Source organism: Dromiciops gliroides, chromosome 1 (genome assembly GCF_019393635.1).
Source record: "Dromiciops gliroides isolate mDroGli1 chromosome 1, mDroGli1.pri, whole genome shotgun sequence".
In the NCBI taxonomy this organism is placed as follows: Eukaryota; Metazoa; Chordata; class Mammalia; order Microbiotheria; family Microbiotheriidae; genus Dromiciops; species Dromiciops gliroides.
The window spans coordinates 60,952,586-60,974,689 of record NC_057861.1 but is presented as its reverse complement, the minus strand read 5'-3'; the positions used below and the strand labels follow the sequence as shown (position 1 = coordinate 60,974,689).

The 22,104-nt window shown below is 44.6% G+C and overlaps 1 protein-coding gene across 1 annotated transcript; it reads left to right on the top strand.

Moving 5' to 3' along the window:
• The first annotated feature begins 668 nt into the window (after positions 1-668).
• CCDC105 (coiled-coil domain containing 105) lies at positions 669-22,052 on the top strand. The gene is made up of 7 exons (XM_043979346.1): positions 669-1,238; positions 1,800-1,904; positions 6,494-6,692; positions 10,060-10,226; positions 11,582-11,677; positions 11,820-11,933; positions 21,835-22,052. The coding sequence occupies exons 1-7, from the start codon at positions 669-671 to the stop codon at positions 22,033-22,035; spliced, it is 1,452 nt and encodes a 483-aa protein (XP_043835281.1). The 3' UTR covers positions 22,036-22,052.
• The last annotated feature ends 52 nt before the right edge of the window (positions 22,053-22,104 follow it).

Here is a 22,104-nt window from a genome sequence, read left to right as displayed (position 1 = left end):
GGGTGGTGAGGAAAGGAGGCAGATGATTAGAAGTTTGGCAATGAAGGAAAAAGAAAGAAATAAGATGACAGTCTGAAGGTGTGGCTAGGACTACAGAAGGAGTTTTTAGGATAGGGAAGATCTGAGCATATTTGCCGAACGCGAGGGGGGAGAGAGAGAGAGAGAGAGAGAGAGAGAGAGAGAGAGAGAGAGAGAGAGAGAGAGAGAGAGAGAGAGAGAGAGAGAGAGATACAGAGAGATGCAGAGAGAAAGACAGAGACAGAGAGAAAGACAGAGACAGAGAGACAGAGAGATCAGATCCCAGGGGAGACAGGCAGGAATGGAATCAAGGGCACAGTTGGTTCTCCTTGGCAAGAAGGGCTACCTTCTCCTCTAAGACCAGAACAAAGGATGAGTAAATGGAAGTAGATGCAAGGATGAGGAAAGAGGTGTCTGTCTTGTACAGAGAAGAACAGGAAGAGATGGAAGTCTGGGGTGGGAATGGGAGGGGTAAGAGGGCAGAGGAAGTGTCCCCTCCCCCACTTCTGGAACCTCTTCCATGAGTTGTAGCCCCAGTCTCCATGGTGATGAGAGGACTGAACTGAACTCACTTTATCTGAAGGAGAAGAAAGGAGTCTCTTGCCGTCCCCCTACTGTGGGGCCCCAGGTAGGGGGCGGCAGCTAGGGCCATGCCAGTGTTCCTGCATCCCCTAGAGCCAGCCTCTGACGATAGGGTGGGCGCGCCAGAATGGCGCCAGCGTACTCGGGATACAGTGAATGCTGCCCAGCAGCTGACCGAGCGATGCAGCACCAACGCGGTGTCTGTGTGGCAGCCCTGCGAAAGCGTCTCAGACCCCAACGTTAACCTCCAAATGCGCCGACGAAATCGCAAGGCCCCCTGGCGTTTTCGCGTAGAAATGCTCAAGGGAGGCGGCACAGTGGAACAGCCGCCCCCAGGGGATGGGGTCACCCTCTGGAAGGAGAAGCTCAAGCCCCCTGCCTGGCAAGCAACCATACCCCTACCACTGCACAGGGAAGCCCGGGCCATGCAGACTAATGAGCATATCCAGAACTATGTTCGAGGTGTAAGGCTCCTGGCCGCTCGCCTGCGCCAGGCGGAGCAGGAGATCAATGGGCAGCTCCGGGCGGTCATGCGACAGAGAGAAATCACAGACTACAGGCTCAGTGAGATACGAAAGGGTCTGCTCATCAACGAGCAGAGCAGGAAAATCCGGCTCTACCGGCCTGCCTCAGAGAAGGTGAGACCCTCTTCCTCCGAAGCAGAGAGGTCAGACACCCAGAGCTTCCAGGAGGTCAAATAGTCCCTAACTCCAAACTCCTCGGATAGCCGACAACTAACGCCTCTGAACACCCAGGAGTCCAGGAGTTCCAATAGTCCCTACCCTCGTCAAACTTTTAAGGTCAAACACCCTCCATTCGAACTTCCTCCTAACTCTTTCTCCTCACCCCCACCCAAACCATCCCAGGAGGACAGACAAGCTTCCAGTCACCCACAGTCTCCAGGAAGTAAAAGAGTCCTTCCCCCCAAAAAACTCCCAGGACAATCAATCACACAACCCTGCCAGTCACCCACAACCCCTTCGGGATCAAACACTTTTCCCTAAGTCTCAAATTAATAAATCCTTATCCCCCATTCCCCAAATAAGATACTCCATCCCACAAGAGACCAGCCGCCTCCTTCCTCCTAAACCCTCAGGTTGCGCACGCCTTCCTGGGACAGAGCCTGAGAGATCATAACTCTGGTCCTTCCTCTCTCCATATAGGGCAGACATCTATCTCTTCCCTCCCTTTTTCTCTAGATCCCAGACAAAGCTGACACTCTGCTCTTGTGGGAGAAAGAGGAGCTGCGGGGCCTAAAAAGGAAAATGGAAAAAGACATGGAAACGTCAGAGACCTTGCTCAAGGTAGGAGAATTGGAGGGCCTCTTCTTCTCTCCTCTCTTTTCCACCTGCCCCTTTGGGATGAGATTCCTTTTGACATCACACAAGGGAAATCTGGGGAGAGCAGTGAATTGGTTATTGATTCTCAATAGTATCGAGGTTTGCTATAAAGATCTTTCGCCCTGGAATCAAAAACCGAAACGAAACAACAAAAAACCCAACAACGACTGGACCTTGAGCAAATGACTTCCTCTTTCCATGCCTCAGTTTCCCCAGTCATTGCCTTGCCTTATTCATGCGCTGCTCCCGTAGTCTCTGCCCACCCTCTCAGCTGAGGATCTCACAGCATACTTCACTGAAAAAAAAAAAACTGAGGCCATTCGATGAGAGTTCCTCCTTCTTTTCTGATATCACTCAGACTCTTCTCACACTTTCTCCTCCTTCCCTTGATCCATCTGTCCCACTGGCTATCATTCTGTGCATTTCCTGCCCTTCTAGGCTAAACTCCTCGAGAAAGGTGCTTCCACTTTCTCTCCTTTCACTCGGCTAAATTCTCTGCTATTTGGTTTACAGCCTCATTGTTGAAAGGCAACTGCCCTTTTCAAAGTTAACAATGATCTCTTAATTAACGCTCTTAACGGTCTTTGCTCTATCCTCATCCTTCTAGACCTGCCCACCCTTTGAAACAATAGATCACCTCTGCTGCTGAATATTCTCTCCTCTCTAGGTTTTTGGGACATTGCTCTCTTGATGCTCTTTTTCGGCTTGTCTGCTCACTCCTCATTCCATTTTGATGGTCATGGTCATTAACCTATATTCCTGTGACAGCCGCAGGACAGCATTGCAGACTCCCATCCCATATGACCCACCACCTGTGGTCCTGAGGTATTTCCAAGTGGAGACACTAGAAAGTAGAGGGACAGTGGGCATCCAAGAAGGGTCTAGCCTAGGTTTTCTTCTCTTCTACCCCTTTGCTATTTCACTCGGTGATCCCATCAGCTCCAATGGTTTCAAGCATCATCTTTATGCTGATGATTCCCAGATCGATATACCTAGACCTAATTTCTGTCCCGAGTTCCAGTCCCAGATCAGCAGCTATCTTTTGGACTCATTCTGTAGGCATCTCAGCACCACCATCCTCTAAGACACCCAAGCTTACAAGCTCAGTGTCATCCTCAACTCCACACTCTCACCAACCCCATAGAAGCCAATCTGTTGTAAAATATTGTCATTTCTACCTTTACAACATCCCTTGTATGCACACACACACACACACACACACACACACACACACACACAGAGCTTTTTCTCCCCTAATACTGTCACCACCCTGGTACCTTTTGGCTTTATAATTGAACAAGTCTCTCCCCACTTCAATCCATCCTCCACTTAACTATGAGTTATTTTCCTTAAAAAGGTCTGACCACATCACCTCCTTTCTCAATAAGCTCTAGGAGCTCCTTATTACCTCTAGGGTCAAATATAAAATCCTCTGTTGGGCATTGAAAGTTCTCCAAAACCTGGCCCCTTCCCAATATTTGCACACTTTACTCCCCTCCAGGTAGGTTTTCAAATACAGCTGCAACTGGCCTATTTACTCTCATCTCCTGTCTCTTTGTATTTGCACTTCCATAACTGGATGGCACTGTCCCTTCACCTCTGCCTCTTAGCTTTTGTATTCCCCTTTTTGTACTTCAATTCAAATCTCCCCTTCTGCAGAAGGCTTTTCTAGCCCCCACCCCAAAGATGGGAGAGTCTTCTCTCAGAGGTGGTCTTCTGTTTACATTGTATATATCTTGTAAGTGCATAGTTATTTACACGTGATCCTTTCCCTCCCCCCTCCATTAGATTGAACTCACCGAGAGCAGTGACCATGTTTTTGCCTTTCTCCATATCCTCAGTTCTTAGTAGAGTGTTTGGCATACAGTACAGTAACTATTTCCCAAGTATTTGTTGACTGACTTACTTTTGTGAGAATCAGATGAGATATTACATGTAAAGCCTTTTACAAACCAGGAAGTGCCCTAGGAGTAGGAAGTGTCATTAGTAACAGTTATTGTGTCCTGATGCCAAGTGCTGCGGAGCACAGGAAAAGCAAGCAACGCATCATTCCTGCTCTTTTGTTGGGCTGACCCAATAGTTATTTATTAAGCGCTTGCTGTGTATAGAGCCTTGCACTCAGCACAGGACAGGCAAGAACAGTTATTAGGAAGATCTTCTCAAAGAGGGTTTTTTTGTTTTGGGGGGTTTTGGGGTTTGGGTTGTTTTTGGTTTTGTTTGTTTTTTTGGCGAGGCAATTGGGGTTAAGTGACTTGCCCAGGGTCACACAGCTAGTAAGTGTCAAGTGTCTGAGGCCGGATTTGAACTCAGGCCCTCCTGAATCCAGGGCCAGTGCTTTATCCACTTCGCCACCTAGCTGTCCCCATCAAAGAGTTTTAAAATCTAATGTGGGAAAGCAATCACAGACCCTTTGAAGTGGAAGGGGCCCCAGAAGAAATCAGATCTAACTTGGACCTGTACAAGAATCCACCGTTAATAAATAACCTCAACACATGGACATCCAGACTCCACTTGACAGGCTCTAGCGATACAGAAGCCCCCACCGCCAGAAACAGCCCATTACACTTTGGGATAGCTCTAATCATTGGAAAGTTTTTCCTTACATCAAATTTAAATCTGGCTGTGTCGCTTCCACCTGCAGCCACTAGGTCTATCCCTTGTGACCAAGTTCAGAACAAGGCTAATCCTTTTTCTCCATGACAGTTCTTCAGATTATTTTATGAGGCAGCTAGGTGGCATGGTACCATGTCCCAGAGTTCTGGACCTGGAGTCAAGAAGACCTGAATTCTAATGCGGCATCAGATACTTACTAGCCAAGTCACTTAACCTCTTCCTCAGTTTCCTCATCTGTAAAACGGGGATGATAATAACACTTCCCTCCAAGGGTGGTTGTGAGCATCAAATGAAATACTTGTAGTGTTAGCACAGTGTACAGAGTAAGTACCATGTAAATATTTTATATGACTATTGTTATTCTTCAGACATTTGAGGATAGCTAAAATGTTCCCCTGGAGTCTTCTCTTTTCTAGGCTAAGCATCCACGAATCCTCATACAGCACGATCCATAATACTCTCTAACCCCCGGTTGCCCTCCTCTGGACAAGGGCCTCCAATTCAATAGTTAACAGCATAGAAGCAGAAATCATTAAGATTAAAAGGACCTGGAGGTAACTAGGTGGTGCAGTGGATAGAGCACCGGCCCTGGATTCAGGAGGACCTGAGTTCAAATCCGGCCTCAGACACTTGACACCTACTAGCTGTGAGACCCTGGGCAAGTCACTTAACCCCAATTGCCTCACCAAAAAAAAAAAAAAAAAAAAAAGATTGAAAGGACCTTAGAGATCGTGTAGTACAGTTGTGTCAAATTCAAATAGAGGGGGCAGCTAGGTGGCGCAGTGGATAAAGCACCCGCCCTGGATTCAGGAGGACCTCAGTTCAAATCCGACCTCGTACACTTGATGTTTACTAGCTGTGTGACCCTGGGAAAGTCACTTAACCCTCACTGCCCTGCAAAAAAAAAAAAAAAGAAAGGAAAAAAGAAAAAAAAGAAAGAAAGAAAAGAAAAGAAAACCCACATTCAAATAGAAACAGATGGTCAGGGGTTGAAAACACCACAAGTCTGACCCCTCTGATTCTAGTCCAACCGACCACTTAAGCCAGTAAACTACAGGTTCCTAATTGGCTGCGATACAGAATATGTTCACATTCCCATTGCCATGACTTTAGGGATTATGAAACACTTTCTCCCCAACAGTCCTGTGAAGTAGGTATCTATATGCCCATTGTATGGGTAAGAAAAATTGAGGCGAAGTGTCTTAACAGTCACAAAGCCAGTGACAAGGCAGGTACCCAGTTTGGGTCTTAGTATTCCATGTCCATCCCATTTTGCCCTACAAAGATGTCTCTTTAGCTGTTGTCCACTAGTCTCTCAGCATCCATTTTTCTAGCCTTCTCTGGGGTCCTGGTAGCAACAAAAGGAGCTTCCCACACACACACATAAAACCAGGGTCTTTTTGGTCAGGGATGAGAGGGGGAGGGAATCCAGACCTGTGATTTTATCTATTTAGGGAACTCTCTTGCTGAAAGAGTTCCCTCTGCTAATGCAGATCTTGGGACTTGTTACTAATGTTTATTCTTGGAAAATTGCCTGGGGATACCTAAAGTTTAAATAATTTGCTCAAGGTCACACAGCCAGTGGATATGAGACAGGACTTGAACCCAGGTGTCACCAACTCCAAAGCTAGCTCTATTATCCGCCCCTCCCTACCCCTTCTTGGTGGTTTCTTATACTAGACCTATCTCACTCCAGTGTGAGTTGGGTCCAGTGTGAGGTGGTCTTCTCATCCTCACAAAGAGTGGGACCAAGGAGGAAGGGCAGGGAAGTGTAGGGAGAGATTCTCATCTTCTCCTGGTCTTCTTCTCTCCAGAACCCCCTTCCCCACCCCCATCATTTCCCTCTCTGCCCACTGAAGACCCCTATCACTTCTCCCCACTTGCTTTCATCCTTGCCCCAAAGACCTTTTTGACCTGCCCTCCTCTTTGCCCTCCTCCAGGCCCTGAACAAATGTCGTGATGATCTGACATTTTGCTGTGAAGAGCGGCTCCGGGTGGTGGATCTCATGAACCACTGCTTGGATTCAGTGCTGGTGGAGGCTGGGCGTCAGTCCTGGATCAATATCAGCCGCATCCACACTCCCAAGGTGCAGGGTACCGCCAGCCCACCAGTCAACCCTGTGGGGGTCAACCCCCCAGGTGCGTCTTGCCCCAGTATGGGGACACCCTTCCCTCACCTGCCTGAGACACAATTCCCATGGAACTGGACAGACGTATAGCCCTGTATCCCACACCACATCCAGTAACCCTAAACATCTAATAACATGGTCAGTGGCCCTTCATCATTAGAGAAGCAACATGGCAGAGTGAAGAGTGCTTACTTTGGAACTGGGGAAATATAGTTTCAAATATTACTTGACACTTACTGGTGGTGTGATCCTGAGACTCAGTTTCTTCATCGTCAAAATGAAGGGCCTCTAAGGTCTCTTGTAGTTCTCTTCCAGTAGGTGTGATCCTATTCCTAATAAGCTTGTGGGCACCCACCCTCCCACTAATACCCAGTGACCCTCTCCAGTAACATATACCCTGGGGAAGCCATTAGCCTCTCAGTACCCAGACAACTCAACAGTGATGGTTTATGGAGCTGTGTCTGTGGCTGGAGTTTCCCTATCAGACATTTTCCAGGGATAAATGTAAAAGTCTTAGACCTGAGTTCAAGAAATGTACTTCAAAAGTCAAAGATGGAGGGGGGGCAGCTAGGTGGCGCAGTGGATAAAGGACCGGCCCTGAATTCAGGAGGACCCGAGTTCAAAGCCGGCCTCAGACACTTAACACTTACTAGCTGTGTGACCCTGGGCAAGTCACTTAACCCCCATTGCCTCTCAAACAAACAAAAAAAAAAGTCAAAGATGGGGGACCCATTACTAGAGAGGAACATTGTACCATGGGAAGTATGCCAAGTTGTAGTTACAGGGCCTCAGTTTAAATCTTGGATCTTTTACTTGCTACCTGTGGGACCTTGGGCCAACTGCTTCCTGTTTCTGGGCCTCAGTTTCTTCATCTGTAACATGAAGAGGTTGGACTAGATGGCCTCGGGGGTCCCTTCCAGTTCTCGATCTATGGATTCTATGATGCTGGGGAGATGTGACTAGAGAGCATTGAGAAATATTTGAGAGGGCAGCTATGTGGCACAATGGATAGAGCACCGGCCCTGGATTCAGGAGGACCTGAGTTCAAATTCGGCCTCAGACACTTAACACTTACTAGCTGTGTGACCCTGGGCAAGTCACTTAACCCTCATTGCCTCACAAAAAAAAAAAAAAAGAAAAGAAAGAAAGAAAGAAAAATATCTGAGAGCTTCATCGACCTCAAGCTCAGTGGGAATCAGCAGTGTGATATGTCAGCCAAGAAAGACAGCCCAATCTCTTGCTGTTTTAAGAGACATACAACTTCCTAGGATAAGGAAGCAATGGATAATCCCAATCTCCCTGGTAAAATCATAGCTGAAGTGTCGCATTCTGTTCAAGTCATCACATTTTAGGAAGGATCTTGATAAGCTGGGGAGTGTCCAGAGGAGGACCACCAGAATGGGAAAGGGTTTCAAGTCCAGCTCCAGGCATCTTTTCTGGCTGTCCACCATGCCTAGTGTCCTCTCCCTCCTCAACTTTGCCTACTGATTTCCTTGACTTCTTTTAAGTTCCAACTAAAATCCCATATTTTACAGGAAGTTTTTCCCAACCCCTCTTAATTCTATTGCCTTCTTTCTGTTAATTACTTCCTACTTATCATCTATATATCTTGCTTTGCATATATTTATTTGCATGATATTTCCCCCATTAGATTGTCAATTCCTTGAAGGCAGGGATGCGTTTTGTCTCTCTTTGTATCACCAGGATTTAGCACAGTGCCTGACAAATAATAGATGCTTAATAAAAGTTACTCTATTGGTAATTGAAGGAACTTGGTATGCTTAGCCAAGAGAAGAGAAGCCTGGGATTGGGGAAGTGGGGGGAGGGGGGAAGATGATAACTGCCTTCAAGTATTTAAAATGCTGCCATGTGAAAGTGAGATTCGACTTGAATTTGAGGTGGCACATGGGATGAGTGCTGGAGTTAGAATCAGGATGGCCTGAATTAGAATCCTGCCTTAGATGTTTACTAACCATGTGACCCTGGACAAGTCACTTATCTTCTGTTTGTTTCAGCTTCCTCAACTGTAAAATGGTTATAATGATAGCACCTATTTCCCAGGGTGGCTGTAAGGATAAAAATAAGAGAATATTTATAAAGCATTGAGTATAGTGCCTAACATATAATATGTGCTATTTAAGTGCTATCTATTATTATTAGCTATTATTATTTCATCTCTCTTGCCTCAGTTTCCTCATCCATAAAATGAGAGTAACAATAGCATCTACCTCCCAGGATTGTTGTAAGGATCATATGAGAAAGCATATGCAAACCGCTTTGCAACCCTTAAAATCACTATATAAAATTAGCTATTACTATTATTATCACTGTTGTTGTTAATATGCCTCAAAAGGTAGAACTAGACTAGTAAAAGTGTCTGAGGCAGGATTGTAATTCAGTTCCACCTCAGATAAGTGTCAACTCACACTTCGACATGGCAACATTTAAAGTACTTGAAGGCAGCATCTTCCCCCTTCTTCTTCCACACCAGCCTTCTCTTCTTTAGGCTAAACATCTTAAGGTTCTTCAATTATCAATAGATCGATTTTTATTAAGCATCTGCTATTTGCTAGACACTATGCTAAGTCCTGGGGATACAAAAAGAGTACGGGTGAAAGTCACAAAGAGACAAACCAAGGTGTGAAATAAGAAGTTTTCTAAAAATTAGAACTATACAAGCGTGTAATGGATTCAGGAGATAGTGGACTCTCCCTCAGTGGAGGTCTTCAGGTAAAGACTGAGTGACCACCAGGAGATAGTTTTTCAGGGATGGGTTGGTCTAGAGAGCCACTCAAGTCTCTTCCAACTCAGAAAGTCTGATTCAGAAACTACCTCATTGACCTTGTGAGCCTCCCTTTCTCCCCTCAATGCTCCAAGTAATCCTGTGAGCATGGAATCATATACTAATACTCCTAATGACTCTATGAGCACCTCCTCTCTCCAGTTAATGCCTTCAGTGAGCTCGTGAGTATTTCCTCTTCAATGATCTCTCCCCTAGCACTACTGAACTCTTCTGGTATCATTTCTAGCAGCAATAACAATAACTTATAAAAACCCTCATTTCTGTAGCACAGAAAATTTACCCATACTTTCCTGAACACAACCCTGTGGACTAAGTAGAAAGTATTATTTCCCACCCCCTTTAAATATAAGGAAAGCAAGGGCTCAGGTGACCTGTCTGAGGTCATATACCCTATACATAGCAGAGCGGAGATTTGGGGGAAGCCAAGTCTGGTTGTTAAGAGAGACCTACAGAAAAATAGAGTGACAGAGATACCAGAGAGAGACAGAGATACAGAGGGAGGTGGGGAAAAAGATGGTGGAAACTCAGTTGTCTTGGAGAGCTCTTCCAACAGGTACTTCCTCTGTCCCCTCAGAGTGTAACTTGGCTCTGAATGATGCCAAACGACTGCTGGCAGAGGGGAAAATAATATTGGAGAAGATGATAAAGAGCGAACATCATGCCCACACCTGGCAACTACACATCAACAAGTCTGTGAGGAATTCTCTGTCCCGAAAGATGGAGGAAACTTTGCAACTCAAGGTGAGCTGGCTGAGTGTGTGGGGCCATGCTCAGGTCTGGCTCTGGGGCTATTTGGGGGAATTAGAATTGGATGGGAATTAAGAAGAAAGGGAATATTTATCAAGCACTTACTCTATTCCAGGCACTGTACTAAGAAGCAGGGATACAGATACAAGCAAAAAAGATAGCACTGGGGGCAGCTAGGTGGTGCAGTGGATAGAGCACCGGCCCTGGAGTCAGGAGGACCTGAGTTCAAATCCAGCCTCAGACACTTAACACTTACTAGTTGTGTGACCCTGGGCAAGTCACTTAACCCCAATTGCCTCACTAAAAAAAAAAAAAAAAGATAGCACTGCACTAAAGAGGCTTACCATGATGAAGAAAATGTGCAAAAGGGAGCTGAAAAGTGGGAGGCAGGACAGGGGAGGGGAAATGAAGGTGCCAAGCCCTGGGCTTGTTTTCCCAGTCGGGAAGCCAGGAACAAGGACAGGAGGAAAATGAAAGCTAGCCTATGTCTCTCCACAGAAATGGAGGCTCAATGGACTACCATGTGAAGAGCTGATTGGGTGGGGGAGGGGGAATAGTTGGGGATTAGTAGCGAATAGATGTAGAGTTGTTTGGATGGTTGGTTGAAAGCCACAGAGAAGGTTCAGTGAGAACTATATTTGGAATTGATTTGAGGGAAGAGACCATTTGAAGGCTGATTGGGGGTCACATGGAGTTAGTTCGGGGTACTTGGAGGTCTAATAGAAGAGGTCATGTATTTGGATGGTTAGTGGAGAGCTACACACGAAATTCATGTGTGAAGTTGATTGGGGGGGCTTTGGCTACTAATTGGGGGCACAGTGGAATCAGTGGTCTTCTGTAGAATTGGTTTGAAGAATAGTTAAGGGTTGTGTTTGAAATAGATGTGAGGATAATTGGGAGTAAGTGGAGCTAGATGGTATCATACATGTAACATGGGAGGGATAGTGCCTATTTATGCATATTTTTTTTAGTGAGGCAGTTGGAGTTAAGTGACTTGCCCAGGGTCACACAGCTAGTAAGTGTTAAGTGTCTGAGGCTGGATTTGAACTCAGGTCCTCCTGACTCCAGGGCCAGTGCTGTATCCACTGCGCCACCTAGCTGCCCCGCCTATATATGCATATTAAACTGGTTTTGATGGCCTGAGTAACAATACAATCATAGGATCATAGGTTTAGAGCTGTAAGGGACCTTAGAGGTCAACCCCTCTCCCTCCCCACCCTCATTTTGTAGTCGAGAAAATAGGTACAAAGGGGTTAAGTGACTTGCCTAGAGTAACACAGTTGGTGGGAGGCAGTATTTGAATCCAAGGATCAGCACCCTACCCTCTGCACCACACTGTCTTCTCTCAGGAAAGACTGAGCATGATGAATGGGCTCATGAGAGGGACCATCCACAGATGCAAGAAATTCAAGGAAGAGATGCTTATCACACAGGCACTCAACAAGGTAGGGAGGGGCCTTCTTTGAGGGCAGGCATGGAGGAAGGTGGAAGCTGGGAGGTATGTGTGATGGAGGAGGAAGGTGCGGTAGGGGGGCGGGGCGGGGGGGGGCTGTCTCAATATTCAATAACCTTATACCCCATTACCAGGGTCCTGTGTGTGAAGCTCACCTGGAAACCCGAGAAAAGCTGGAGAGGCCCATAGTCCGTGTGTTCCAGAGACATGTTGGCACCCAGCTTCCAGAAGCCAGCCACCTTACTCTGGTACAACCTCACCCTCCCATCCAGAGAACCTGCCCTTCTTTCCTCTCCCCTCCAACTCCTTTCTCTCCCATTCATCTTTCCTTTCCCCATACAGCCCCTTCCTTCCCTCTCCTCCCCAAACTCTTCCCTCAATCAACAAACATTTATCAAACACTTACTATATGGAGGGTCCTATATCAGGCGCTAAGAGTGGTGCTTAGTGTAGATGAGAAATGATCCTTGCCTTTACAGATAATTCCAATATATATCCTGAGGTAAGTGCATTAGACAGGTGAAAACACTGGTGAAGTGTAAGGAGGGAAATTCTTAACAACAAGGGGGAGGAAATCTGGGAGACTTTCTGGAGAAGAAAATGGCATTTGAGTGAGCTTTGAAAGACAGGTAAAGGGAGGAAAGGTATGGGGAAGCATCTCAGTAACATCATGGAGGCCCGAGGGCACAGGTGAGTGTGTTCACGGAGCAAAGAGATGTCTAGTCTGGGTAGAGCATAGACTATGTGGGAAATAGTTAAGTTTGGAACAATAGGATGATGCAATAGGCTGTAGAGGGGTTTTTTTTTTGTTGTTGTTTTTTGTTGTTTGTTTTTTTTGCGGGGCAATGGGGGTTAAGTGACTTGCCCAGGGTCACACAGCTAGTAAGTGTCAAGTGTCTGAGGCCAGCTTTGAACTCAGGTACTCCTGAATCCAGGGCCAGTGCTTTAACCACTGCGCCATCTAGCTGCCCCTGTAGAGGGTTTTTAATGGTGCTAGTAGAGGAGTAAAACTTTACTCAAACTTTACTCAGTAGGCAGTAGGGAGCCACTGAAGATTTTTGAGCAAAGGAGTAACACGTCTAGTGGGAAGACCTAGTGAGAAGAAAGGTTACTTCTTTTTCTTTTCTTTTCTTTCTTTTTTTGGTGTGAGGCAATTGGGGTTAAGTGACTTGCCTAGGGTCACACAGCTAGTAAGTGTCAAGTGTCTGAGGCTGGATTTGAACTCAGATCCTCCTGAATCCAGGGCCGGTGCTCTATCCACTGTGCCACCTAGCTGCCCCAAAAGGTTACTTCTAACAACAGTGTGAAGGATGAATTTTTTGTTGTTCAGTTGTGTTCAACTGTACATGACCCCTTGGACAAAGTCCATGGTGTTTTCTGAACAAATATACTGAACAAATATATGGTTGGCCATATTCTTTCTCTAGTATGTCCCCATTTTACAAATGAGGAACCGAGGCAAATAGGGGTTAAGTCATCTGCCCAGGGTTACACAGCTAGTTTCTGAAGTCAGATTTGAACTCAAATCCTCCTGACTCTAGACCCAGTCCTCTATCCACTGCACCACCTAGCTGCCCCTAGGATAAATAGGATGAAAGATGGATAGAAAGGGAAAATACAGTATAGATCTATTTCCTAATTTTTCTCTCCTTACCAATGAGTAATCATTTATAACAAAGAGATGGGAAAGCCTGTAAGAAGGGCATTGCAAAAGTCCAGGCAGGTAGAAATGAAGACCTGTATGAGAATAATGGAAGTGCAACTAGAGAGAGAATCATCATTGGAGAGATGTGATGGAGATGGAATTGACAAAACTTAGTCATTGCCTAAGTATGAGAAGAAGTAGAAGGTGAAGAGTTGAAGGTGTAGGATCATAGATCTTAGATTTAGAAGTGGAAGGGATCTAGTTCAGCTGCCTTATTGAATGGTTGACATTAAGTGACTTGGCCAAAGTCACTTTGGTAATAGGAAGCAGAGCTGGGATCCATAAGTAAATAAGTCATGATGGACTAACTCAGCCTGGATAATTTCCTGTTGTAATCTAGGCCATAATGCATTCTTCAGTCTCTTAGGTGTCCTTGCATAGATTGTTAGGGCAATTTCTTTGGAATGGCCATGGATCTCATCAAGGAAGCCCTGTAAAGCTCTAGAGTTTTATTCTATTGCTACATCACCTAAAAATAGGAACACCTAGGAGACCTCAGCATCTCCAAGGAAGCCTTCTTCCATTTGGAGTTGACGTAGGACATCCTTAGATGCAAACGCATCTCTCTTTTATGTTGCATTTAATATTGATAATAGCAATATTAATGGCTAGCTTTTCTGGAATGCTCCCAAAAAACTTTCTTCTCTTCCAGACTTCCCTATTACTACTGATGGTACTGCCATCCTCCAGGTTACTTAGGCTTACCATCCTTGACTCTTCATTCTCACCCGCCATATCCAATTTATTGCCAAGTCTCACCAATTCTAACTTCATCTCTTGTTTATGATTCCTTCTCTCTTCTGACATGGCCACCACTTTGGTTCTCATTACCTTACCCCTGGACAACTTGAAAAAGCCTGTTAAGTGGTCTCCCTACCTCAAGTCTCTTCCCATTTCAGTTCATCCTCCACTAAGCTGTCAAAATACTCTTCTTCAGTCTTAGGTTTGGCCATGTCTGTCTGTCTGTCTGTCTCTCTCTCTCTCTCTCTCACACACACACACACACACACCCCTTGTCAATCAACTCTAGTGGCTCCCTATTGCCTCCAAAATCAAATATAAAATCCTCTGTTTGGCTTTCAAAGACTTTCATAATTTGGCTCCTTTCTACCTTCTTCTTACACCTTATACCCCCTATTACCACATACCTCTGTCATCCAGTGACACTGGCCTCCTCACTGTTCCTTGCACAAAACTCTACATTTCTATGCATATTTCCTGGCTATCTCCCATACCTAGAATTCCTCCTTATCTCCACCTCCTGGCTTTCTTCAAGTCCCAGCTAAAATGCTACCTTCTACAAAAAGCCTTAACCAGTCTCCTTCAATGTTAAAGACTTCTCTCTTTTTATTATCTCCAATTTATCCTTCACATATCTTTTACGTAAACAAGAGATGTAGTTAGAATTGGTGAGACTTGGCAACAAATTGGATAGGGGGTTGAGAATGAAGAGTCAAGGATGGTAAGTTGTTTTCATATTGTATCTCCCATTAGGCTGTGAACCGCTTGGGAGGAGGGATTATCTTTTGCCTTTCTATCTCCAACACTTAGCACAGTGCTTGCCACAATAAGTTGGCACTTATTAACTGCTTTTTCAACTGACTGATAGAAATTGTTTCATATCAATTCCACTTCTCCGTGAAGTGATGATAAGCAGAATCAATCTCATTACTTTTATCTATTTCCTGGTTTTCATTCAACAACTTCTCTGATCTCCATTGTGTTGGGGATGTCGTAATGGGTATTAGCACTCTGTCACCTCCAGGATCAAATGCAAAATACTTTGTTTGGTATTCAAAGCCCTCCCTACCCCCTCCACCTTCTCTCTCTATCACACACACACACACACACACACACACACACACACACACACACAATTTCCAGTCTTTTTGCACCTTATTGCCCCTCTCCACATACTCTTCAACCTAGTAACACTGGCCTCCATCTCTCAACTCTGGGAATTTTCTCTGCCTGTCCCCCATGCCTGGAAGGCTCCCCCTCCTCATCTATATTTTCTGGCTTCCCTCAAGTCCCAACTTCAATTTCACCTTCTACAGGAAGTCTTATCTAAGTCCCCTTAATTCTAATGCCTCCCCTCTGTTAATTATTTCCTATTTATCCTGTATATATCTTGTTTGTACAGTTTTATTTCCTTGATGTCTCCCCCAAGATCATGAAATCTTTAAGGGTAGAGACTGTTTTTTACCCCAGTGCTTATCACAGTACCTGACACATGGTAGGTTTCTTGACTGACTGACTAATGGGGATCTGGCACAGTCATACACCCCATCAGTTTGTTCAGATGACATCCTTCCTCATGGATAACACTAGAGAGCAGTGATATCCTACCACACAAAGAGTGCACTAGAGAACTGCTTCTTGAACATATGATGGCATGTAAAGAGAGTACCTTGGAGAAGAGACTACACCATGTGTGAACATTTCATAACCAGTTCTGGTTGGCTGACCACATGGTTGGGAGGAGCCTTTTTTGATTGACAGTGAAGTCAGAACCATCAAGAGCTTCAAAAGGGCCTGAGTCAGCTTGGGTCCTCTCTCTTTGATTCCTTGTCTTCATTTGTACCCTTGTTGGTGTGATAGCCTGCAGTGGAGAGACCATACTATAAGGGGAAGGACCTTCAGATGACATATGACCCTCAAGAAATGGGGCATCCTTGCCCTTTTCATTTGTTCTTTTCCAGTCTAGGAGAAGGGATTGGAGATTCCAACTTTGGATAACAATAAGAGCCACAGAAACCCAGGAGTCAGAGTCCAGGCTGAGTCTAGCAACCAGCACACCATCAATGCCCTGAGAAGCAAGGAACAATGCTTAACTTTTGGGAATGACCTTTGGGACTCTGTTTTCAATAAAAGGATTCATCCAGCAGTCATACCATCAAGATCTGGAATTGGTGGCACCAGTGCTATGTAGGAACCGAGCTAAATTAGGAGGCTCATCCCCAACAAAAACCGAGATTATGTAGAGGATGGAGATTATGTTCCTAAAATGATGGGGAAAATATTTGTATAGTTGTTCTTGCTTTATCTTTAAAGTAAATATCCCTTTGAAAAAAATCTAACTGACATTAAGTGGTTCAATGGAACTGAGGTGTTAGTCAATTGCCTAACAAATGGGAGAATACAGATGGTGAGGGCTTGAATCAATGGCAGATAGAAGAGTCACTCCACAATCCTCTAGGTATCCTGGAATCCTGACCAGTGATGTAGCAGGCCTGGATATCGAGAGAGAGAAAATCAGAACATCCACATTACATATGCATTTGGCATCAGTTTTGACCTTTGGTATAATCAGTCAATGATTGGACTGCACACAACTGATTCTGAAATGACTCTCATCTTGGTAATTCTGTCAAGATATAGTCAATTTTCTTTTTTGTGATGTTTAGTGCTCACCATCACCATTGTCTTCTGACTTTTTTTTGGTCCACCCAAAAGTCACACAGCTAGTAAGTGTTAAGTGTCTGAGATCATATTCGAGCGCAGGTCCTCCTGAATCCAGAGCCAGTGCTTTATCCACTGCACCATCTAGCTGCCCCAAGACTTTTTTTTGTGACTTTTTTCATGAAAGTATCCATGTTATTACAGACAAGTGCTTCTAAATAGTACTTAAACTCTTTTCACTTAAGTTCTTTTCCCAAACCATGTTTCCCTACAAATTGTTTATGTTCTTTCCCTGTGCATTAAAGTCTTGACATGTTAAAGAATCAAGATGATAGAGATAGAGATAGAAATAGAAATAGAGATAGAGATAGAAATAGATATGCTTACTCTACTTGAAGATTCTTTCCAAGATCTTTGTGGAATTTTTCTTCTTCTCCATTTTCTACTATGTCAATTCAATTTGACATCCTGTGTCCTGACACTGTGTACTCATCTAAAATGTCTCCTATGAATGAAATGCAATCTCTCCTCATTTTAGCCTCTCAAAATTCTCATTTTCCTTAAAGCTCCATCTCAGGGTCCACTTCCTTTATGAAACATTCCCTAACCTCTAAGCAGGACAGCTCCCTTCTCAGTTTCTCATACTACACTTATCTATATACATGTTGCACCTCTCTCTCTGTCTCTGTCTCTGTCTCTGTCTCTCTCTGTCTCTCTGTCTCTCTGTCTCTGTCTCTCTCTCTCTCTCTCATGCACGCGCGCGCGCGCGCACACACACACACACACACACACACACACACAAATGTAAGCTTTTTGAGGACAGGAATTGTTTCATGTTTTGTTTGTATTCTCAGCACTGTGCCTTGCACACAGTACGTGGTTCTTTTCATGTTGGTCCTCTTTTTTTCTCAGCATGAGCACTGCTAATTTGAAATAGCCACATCTCCCATGAAAATCATTTCTCATGCCTTCAAGTACACAATGAAACCAACTCCTCAAGTTCCTCTATTTGCCTCTTTGAGGAGACCCTAGAAATGGCTTTCCATTTAGAGGCACCTTCCTTTTTGTCTTCTAGTTTCATTTATAATGTCAATATTCACAAAGTTTGGATCCTCCAGTAAAATATTAACTCTGGTGTTGGACAAGACTGTCACATTTTTAAATTGCCAGCAGTTAAATCAATGTGTGTAAGTAACCTAAATTATTGGTTGCATCTACAACTAATACTCCAAAATCATCATTCTCAAAGTGGAATGGGGCTGTACAGGACTCAGGACCATTTTATATTTGTATGCTCAAGACAGACAGGTTAAGTGACTTGTCTGGGTCATAGAGCTTGTCTAAGGCAGGATTTGAACTGAGGTCTTCCAGACTCCCAGTCTATCAATAGATTTCAGGGGTCCATGTTGGCAAAAGAATTACATCTTCATTTTCATTCATTTTGTGCTTCTTTTGTAATCTCATATATTTTATTTTATGCATTTAAAGATATCCTGCGAAGGGGTCCATAGGCTTCCCCAGCCCACCAAAGTGTTCCATGACACAAAAAAGTCAATAACTCCTGAGATAAGAGGTGAAAAAGGGTAAAAGAGGATCATTAAGCAGCATCAAGGGCTCACCTGAGGATAAGTACAAGAAATTATTTTTACTCCATCTAGGTTCAGCAGCCCTGAATCAGGAGTGAAGAAACTGGATGGTGGGGGTTATCCAGTGATGAGGATTCATAGGCTAGAAAAAGCAGGAAGAAGTGAGCCCTTCTAGAGGGGTAGCTTTGAATGACTAATGTGCTAAAAATGTGGGGTCTGGGCTAGTTACTAAAGAAAGTGGGACCAGGAAAAAAGAGACCAATGAAGGGATTGATGGTCATAATATAGATGAAGAGGAAGGTTAGTATGCACAGGCACTCTAGTGAATGCCTCTGCATCTTAAAAGTCCTTCAATGCATCAACATTTATTAAGTGCCTCTTCAAGGCTCAGAACAGGTGTTATTTCCAAAGGAAACTCTTCCTGCTCCTAGCCTCCCCCCAATCATTAGTCTTCCACAAATGAGCTTGTATTTGTAAGCAATATGTTCGTGTCTGGGTGTGACCGAAATAAGATGAAGGCTCTCTTTGGAGTTGAGAAGGCTGAAGAACTGAAAGATGACATAGGTAGAAGGATCATCAACACAAATACCAAAGTCCTTAAGATTGTTGAGAAGAGATCAGGTGTAAGCCAGTGTTTATACTCATTTAAATGACCTAGAATGTCAATAGGTATAATATATATGTATATAGTATATATTAATTAATAAGAAATTATTACTGCCATTAATATAGAAGTAGCAAATAATTTAGAAAACGCAGCCTAGCCCCCCAAAAAATTGAAACACAGACACACATACATATTTCTGTATTTCCTATATATATAAAAATATATAGGATATATATACACCCTGTATAATCACATATATATAGTATATATTAAGTGCTTGTTACATGCAAACCATTGTGCTAAACACTGAACATAAAAATATAAAGGCAAGACTATGAAGGCGCTCACATTCTAATAGGGAAAGATAGCCCATATAGGAGGATTCATGCGTGTTAGATTAAAATGCCCCATAGTCCTTAGAGTTCACTGTCAATATTGATGCTGATGCTTCTTCTTTAATCACTTCCTCTGAGACAATCTGATCAATTTCTGATATCAAACCATTTGACAGCAGCAAGAACTTTCTTTACTGGGTCTTCAGTAACTGTGGCTTCTGAGGAGGCAAAGGCGGAAGAAGTAGTTGCCAGGTGACATCTCCACAGGGTTTGTTTCTTTGGATTTGGCTTTGAGGATCGAGCTGTAAACGGAGCTGGTGACCCAGTGGGAAGGAGGGGCATTCTATCCCCAAGGCTCTTGGTCTCAGGGTCCTGGTTTTCTCCATTGGGATCTGTAGGGATGCGGGGGTAGTTAAGGTGATGGGAGCGATTTGACTCACTTAGCATATACTGCCTCTAGTTTCTCCTTTGGGATGCCTGGTTGCTTCAGGGAGGTTAGCTTGCTTGCCCTATGGGTAGCATCTGGTAAGGATAGCTAGTCCCTTCTCCAAAGGGATTGTTCTCTATATATAATGGCTGTTGGGGTTGGCTAGAAGCAGGGCCAGTGGTCTGAGAGGTACTACTGTTACAGAGGTCCTGGGGAATTATCTCCTCATCAATGGCAATTGGTCAAACATTTCCACAGGGGTTGAAGTAGTAGGGTAATGCACATGGACTGAAATAATCTCAAAAGAGATTAATGCCATGGAAGAAAGATCTGGAAACTACAATGAGAAATGGGCTATACACATGCCTCCCGGCCCTATGAGTTAGAGATAATAGGAGCAATGGCCATCCTTAAAGTGATCCTTGAGGAGTGTGGTGTCCTCAGAAGAGAGTTAAGGGGCAGCTAGGTGTTGCAGTAGATAAAGCACCTGCCCTGGATTCAGGAGGACCTGAGTTCAAATCCTACCTTAGACACTTGACACTTACTAGCTGTGTGACCCTGGGCAAGTCACTTAACCCTCACTGCCCCGCAAAAAAAAAGAAGAAGAAGAAGAAGAAGAAGAGAGTTGAATTTCTCTCCAAGTGAAATCAGAAAGACTTTGCTGAAAAGTGTGAGGAGACAAGGGAGTTTCTGAAGAATAAAACAGGGAATTCAAAGAGCATAGTGAAATTAGATAACTGACAAAGGAACTAGGTCAAAGCTGAACTGGGAGTGGGAGAGGGATGGATGATAAGAAAGAAGGAGAGGGGCACACAGGTGGCGCAGTGGATAAAGCACCGGCCTTGAATTCAGGAGGACCTGAGTTCAAATCTGACCTCAGACACTTGACACTTACTAGCTATGTAACCCTGGGCAAGTCACTTAACCCCAACTGCTTCACCCAAAAAAAAGAAGAAGAAGAAAAAGGAAGGAGATAGTATAGGCAGCCCCTTGCACCTAAAGCCTCGAGGCTGGAGCACTGAGCCTGGAGCACTGAGCCTGGGTCACCAGCACAACAGGCATTAGACTGATATGACACACCCCCTTAGTATAGCTAAACTAAGCCAATCAAGGATTTGTACAGTTAACCCTCCCTAGAACTTGAGACATCATTTAGGACCTTAGTGTGTCCATACCAGTATCCTCCACAAGAGAAAAAAACTGGTTCTCTGGCATCTTATAAGGAACCAGGTGGCAGAGTGGATAAATTGCTGAACTTAGAATCAGGAAGACTTCAGCTCAAAATCGGGCCTCAGACATTTACAAGTTATATGACCCAGGGAAATCACTCAACCTGTTTGTCTCCATTTCCTTGTGTGAAAAATGGGGATAATAACAGTACCTACCTCTGCCCCCATCCCCCCAGACTATATATTTGTGTGGGAGGAGAGAGAGGAGAGAGACAGAGACAGGAGAGGAGAGGAGAGGAGAGGAGACAGAGCACTTTAAGGTCTGCAAAGGGTCTTATGTGTTTTCTAATTTAATCTTTACAACAACCCTGTAAGGTACATACTATTATCCCATTTTACAGATAAGGAAACCAATGCTGGGGAAAGTTGAATGGCTTGCCCAGCGTCATACAACCAATTAATGTTTAAGACAGGATTTGAACGCAGTTTTTCCAGATTCCAAGTCCTTCCTCTGATATTGAGGGAACACAGGCATAAAGAGAGCTGGACATACTGCTTGCTTCCCAATGTTGTTTCCAGGCCAATCTGTCCTGTGGTCATTCCCAATGAAGAAATTCCCTCCATCAGTGTAGATAGGTCCCCATTCTGCAATGCTGAGAATAGCAAAGGGCACTAAGAGGTTGTGACTTCTCCCAGGTCACACAGTGGGACTTGAACCCAGATCTTCCTGGCACCCAATCCAGCTCTCTAGCCACAAGGACATGTGGCCTCTCTGCTAGAGATCACTCCCTTCCCTTTTTCCATGAGTCTCACACCTGGCTAGTTGAAGGTCATCCTTCATGTACAGGGGGTCTCCTGCCTCCTTCCCTGCTGCTCACATCATGTTTCCCACCACCACCACCCCACTCCTCCCCACAGGGCACCGAGAAGCTGAAGCGCTGTATCATCAGTATGGAGAAGGACCTGGAAAAGCTGAATAGCAGCAGGAAGCACCTGAATGTGTGTCTGCGCCAGAAGAATATTGGTCGCAAAGTGGATTATGATGTGGCACGCCTGCGTGTTCGCCAGAGCCATCCGCATGTGTCCTACGAGCAAGTCCAGCGTATGTGTCACGACTGACCCTTATCCCACCCACACCTCTGTTCCCCTCCCTACCCCCACTCTCCAATAAAAGTCAGGCTAAAGATG

Bases quoted from the DNA above. Each gene is read 5' to 3' on its own strand.
- CCDC105 (XM_043979346.1), top strand. From the start codon at position 669: ATGCCAGTGTTCCTGCATCCCCTAGAGCCAGCCTCTGACGATAGGGTG. The intron at 1,239-1,799 runs GTGAGACCCTCT...CTTTTTCTCTAG, and splicing joins ACCGGCCTGCCTCAGAGAAG to ATCCCAGACAAAGCTGACAC. The intron at 11,934-21,834 runs GTACAACCTCAC...TCCTCCCCACAG, and splicing joins AAGCCAGCCACCTTACTCTG to GGCACCGAGAAGCTGAAGCG.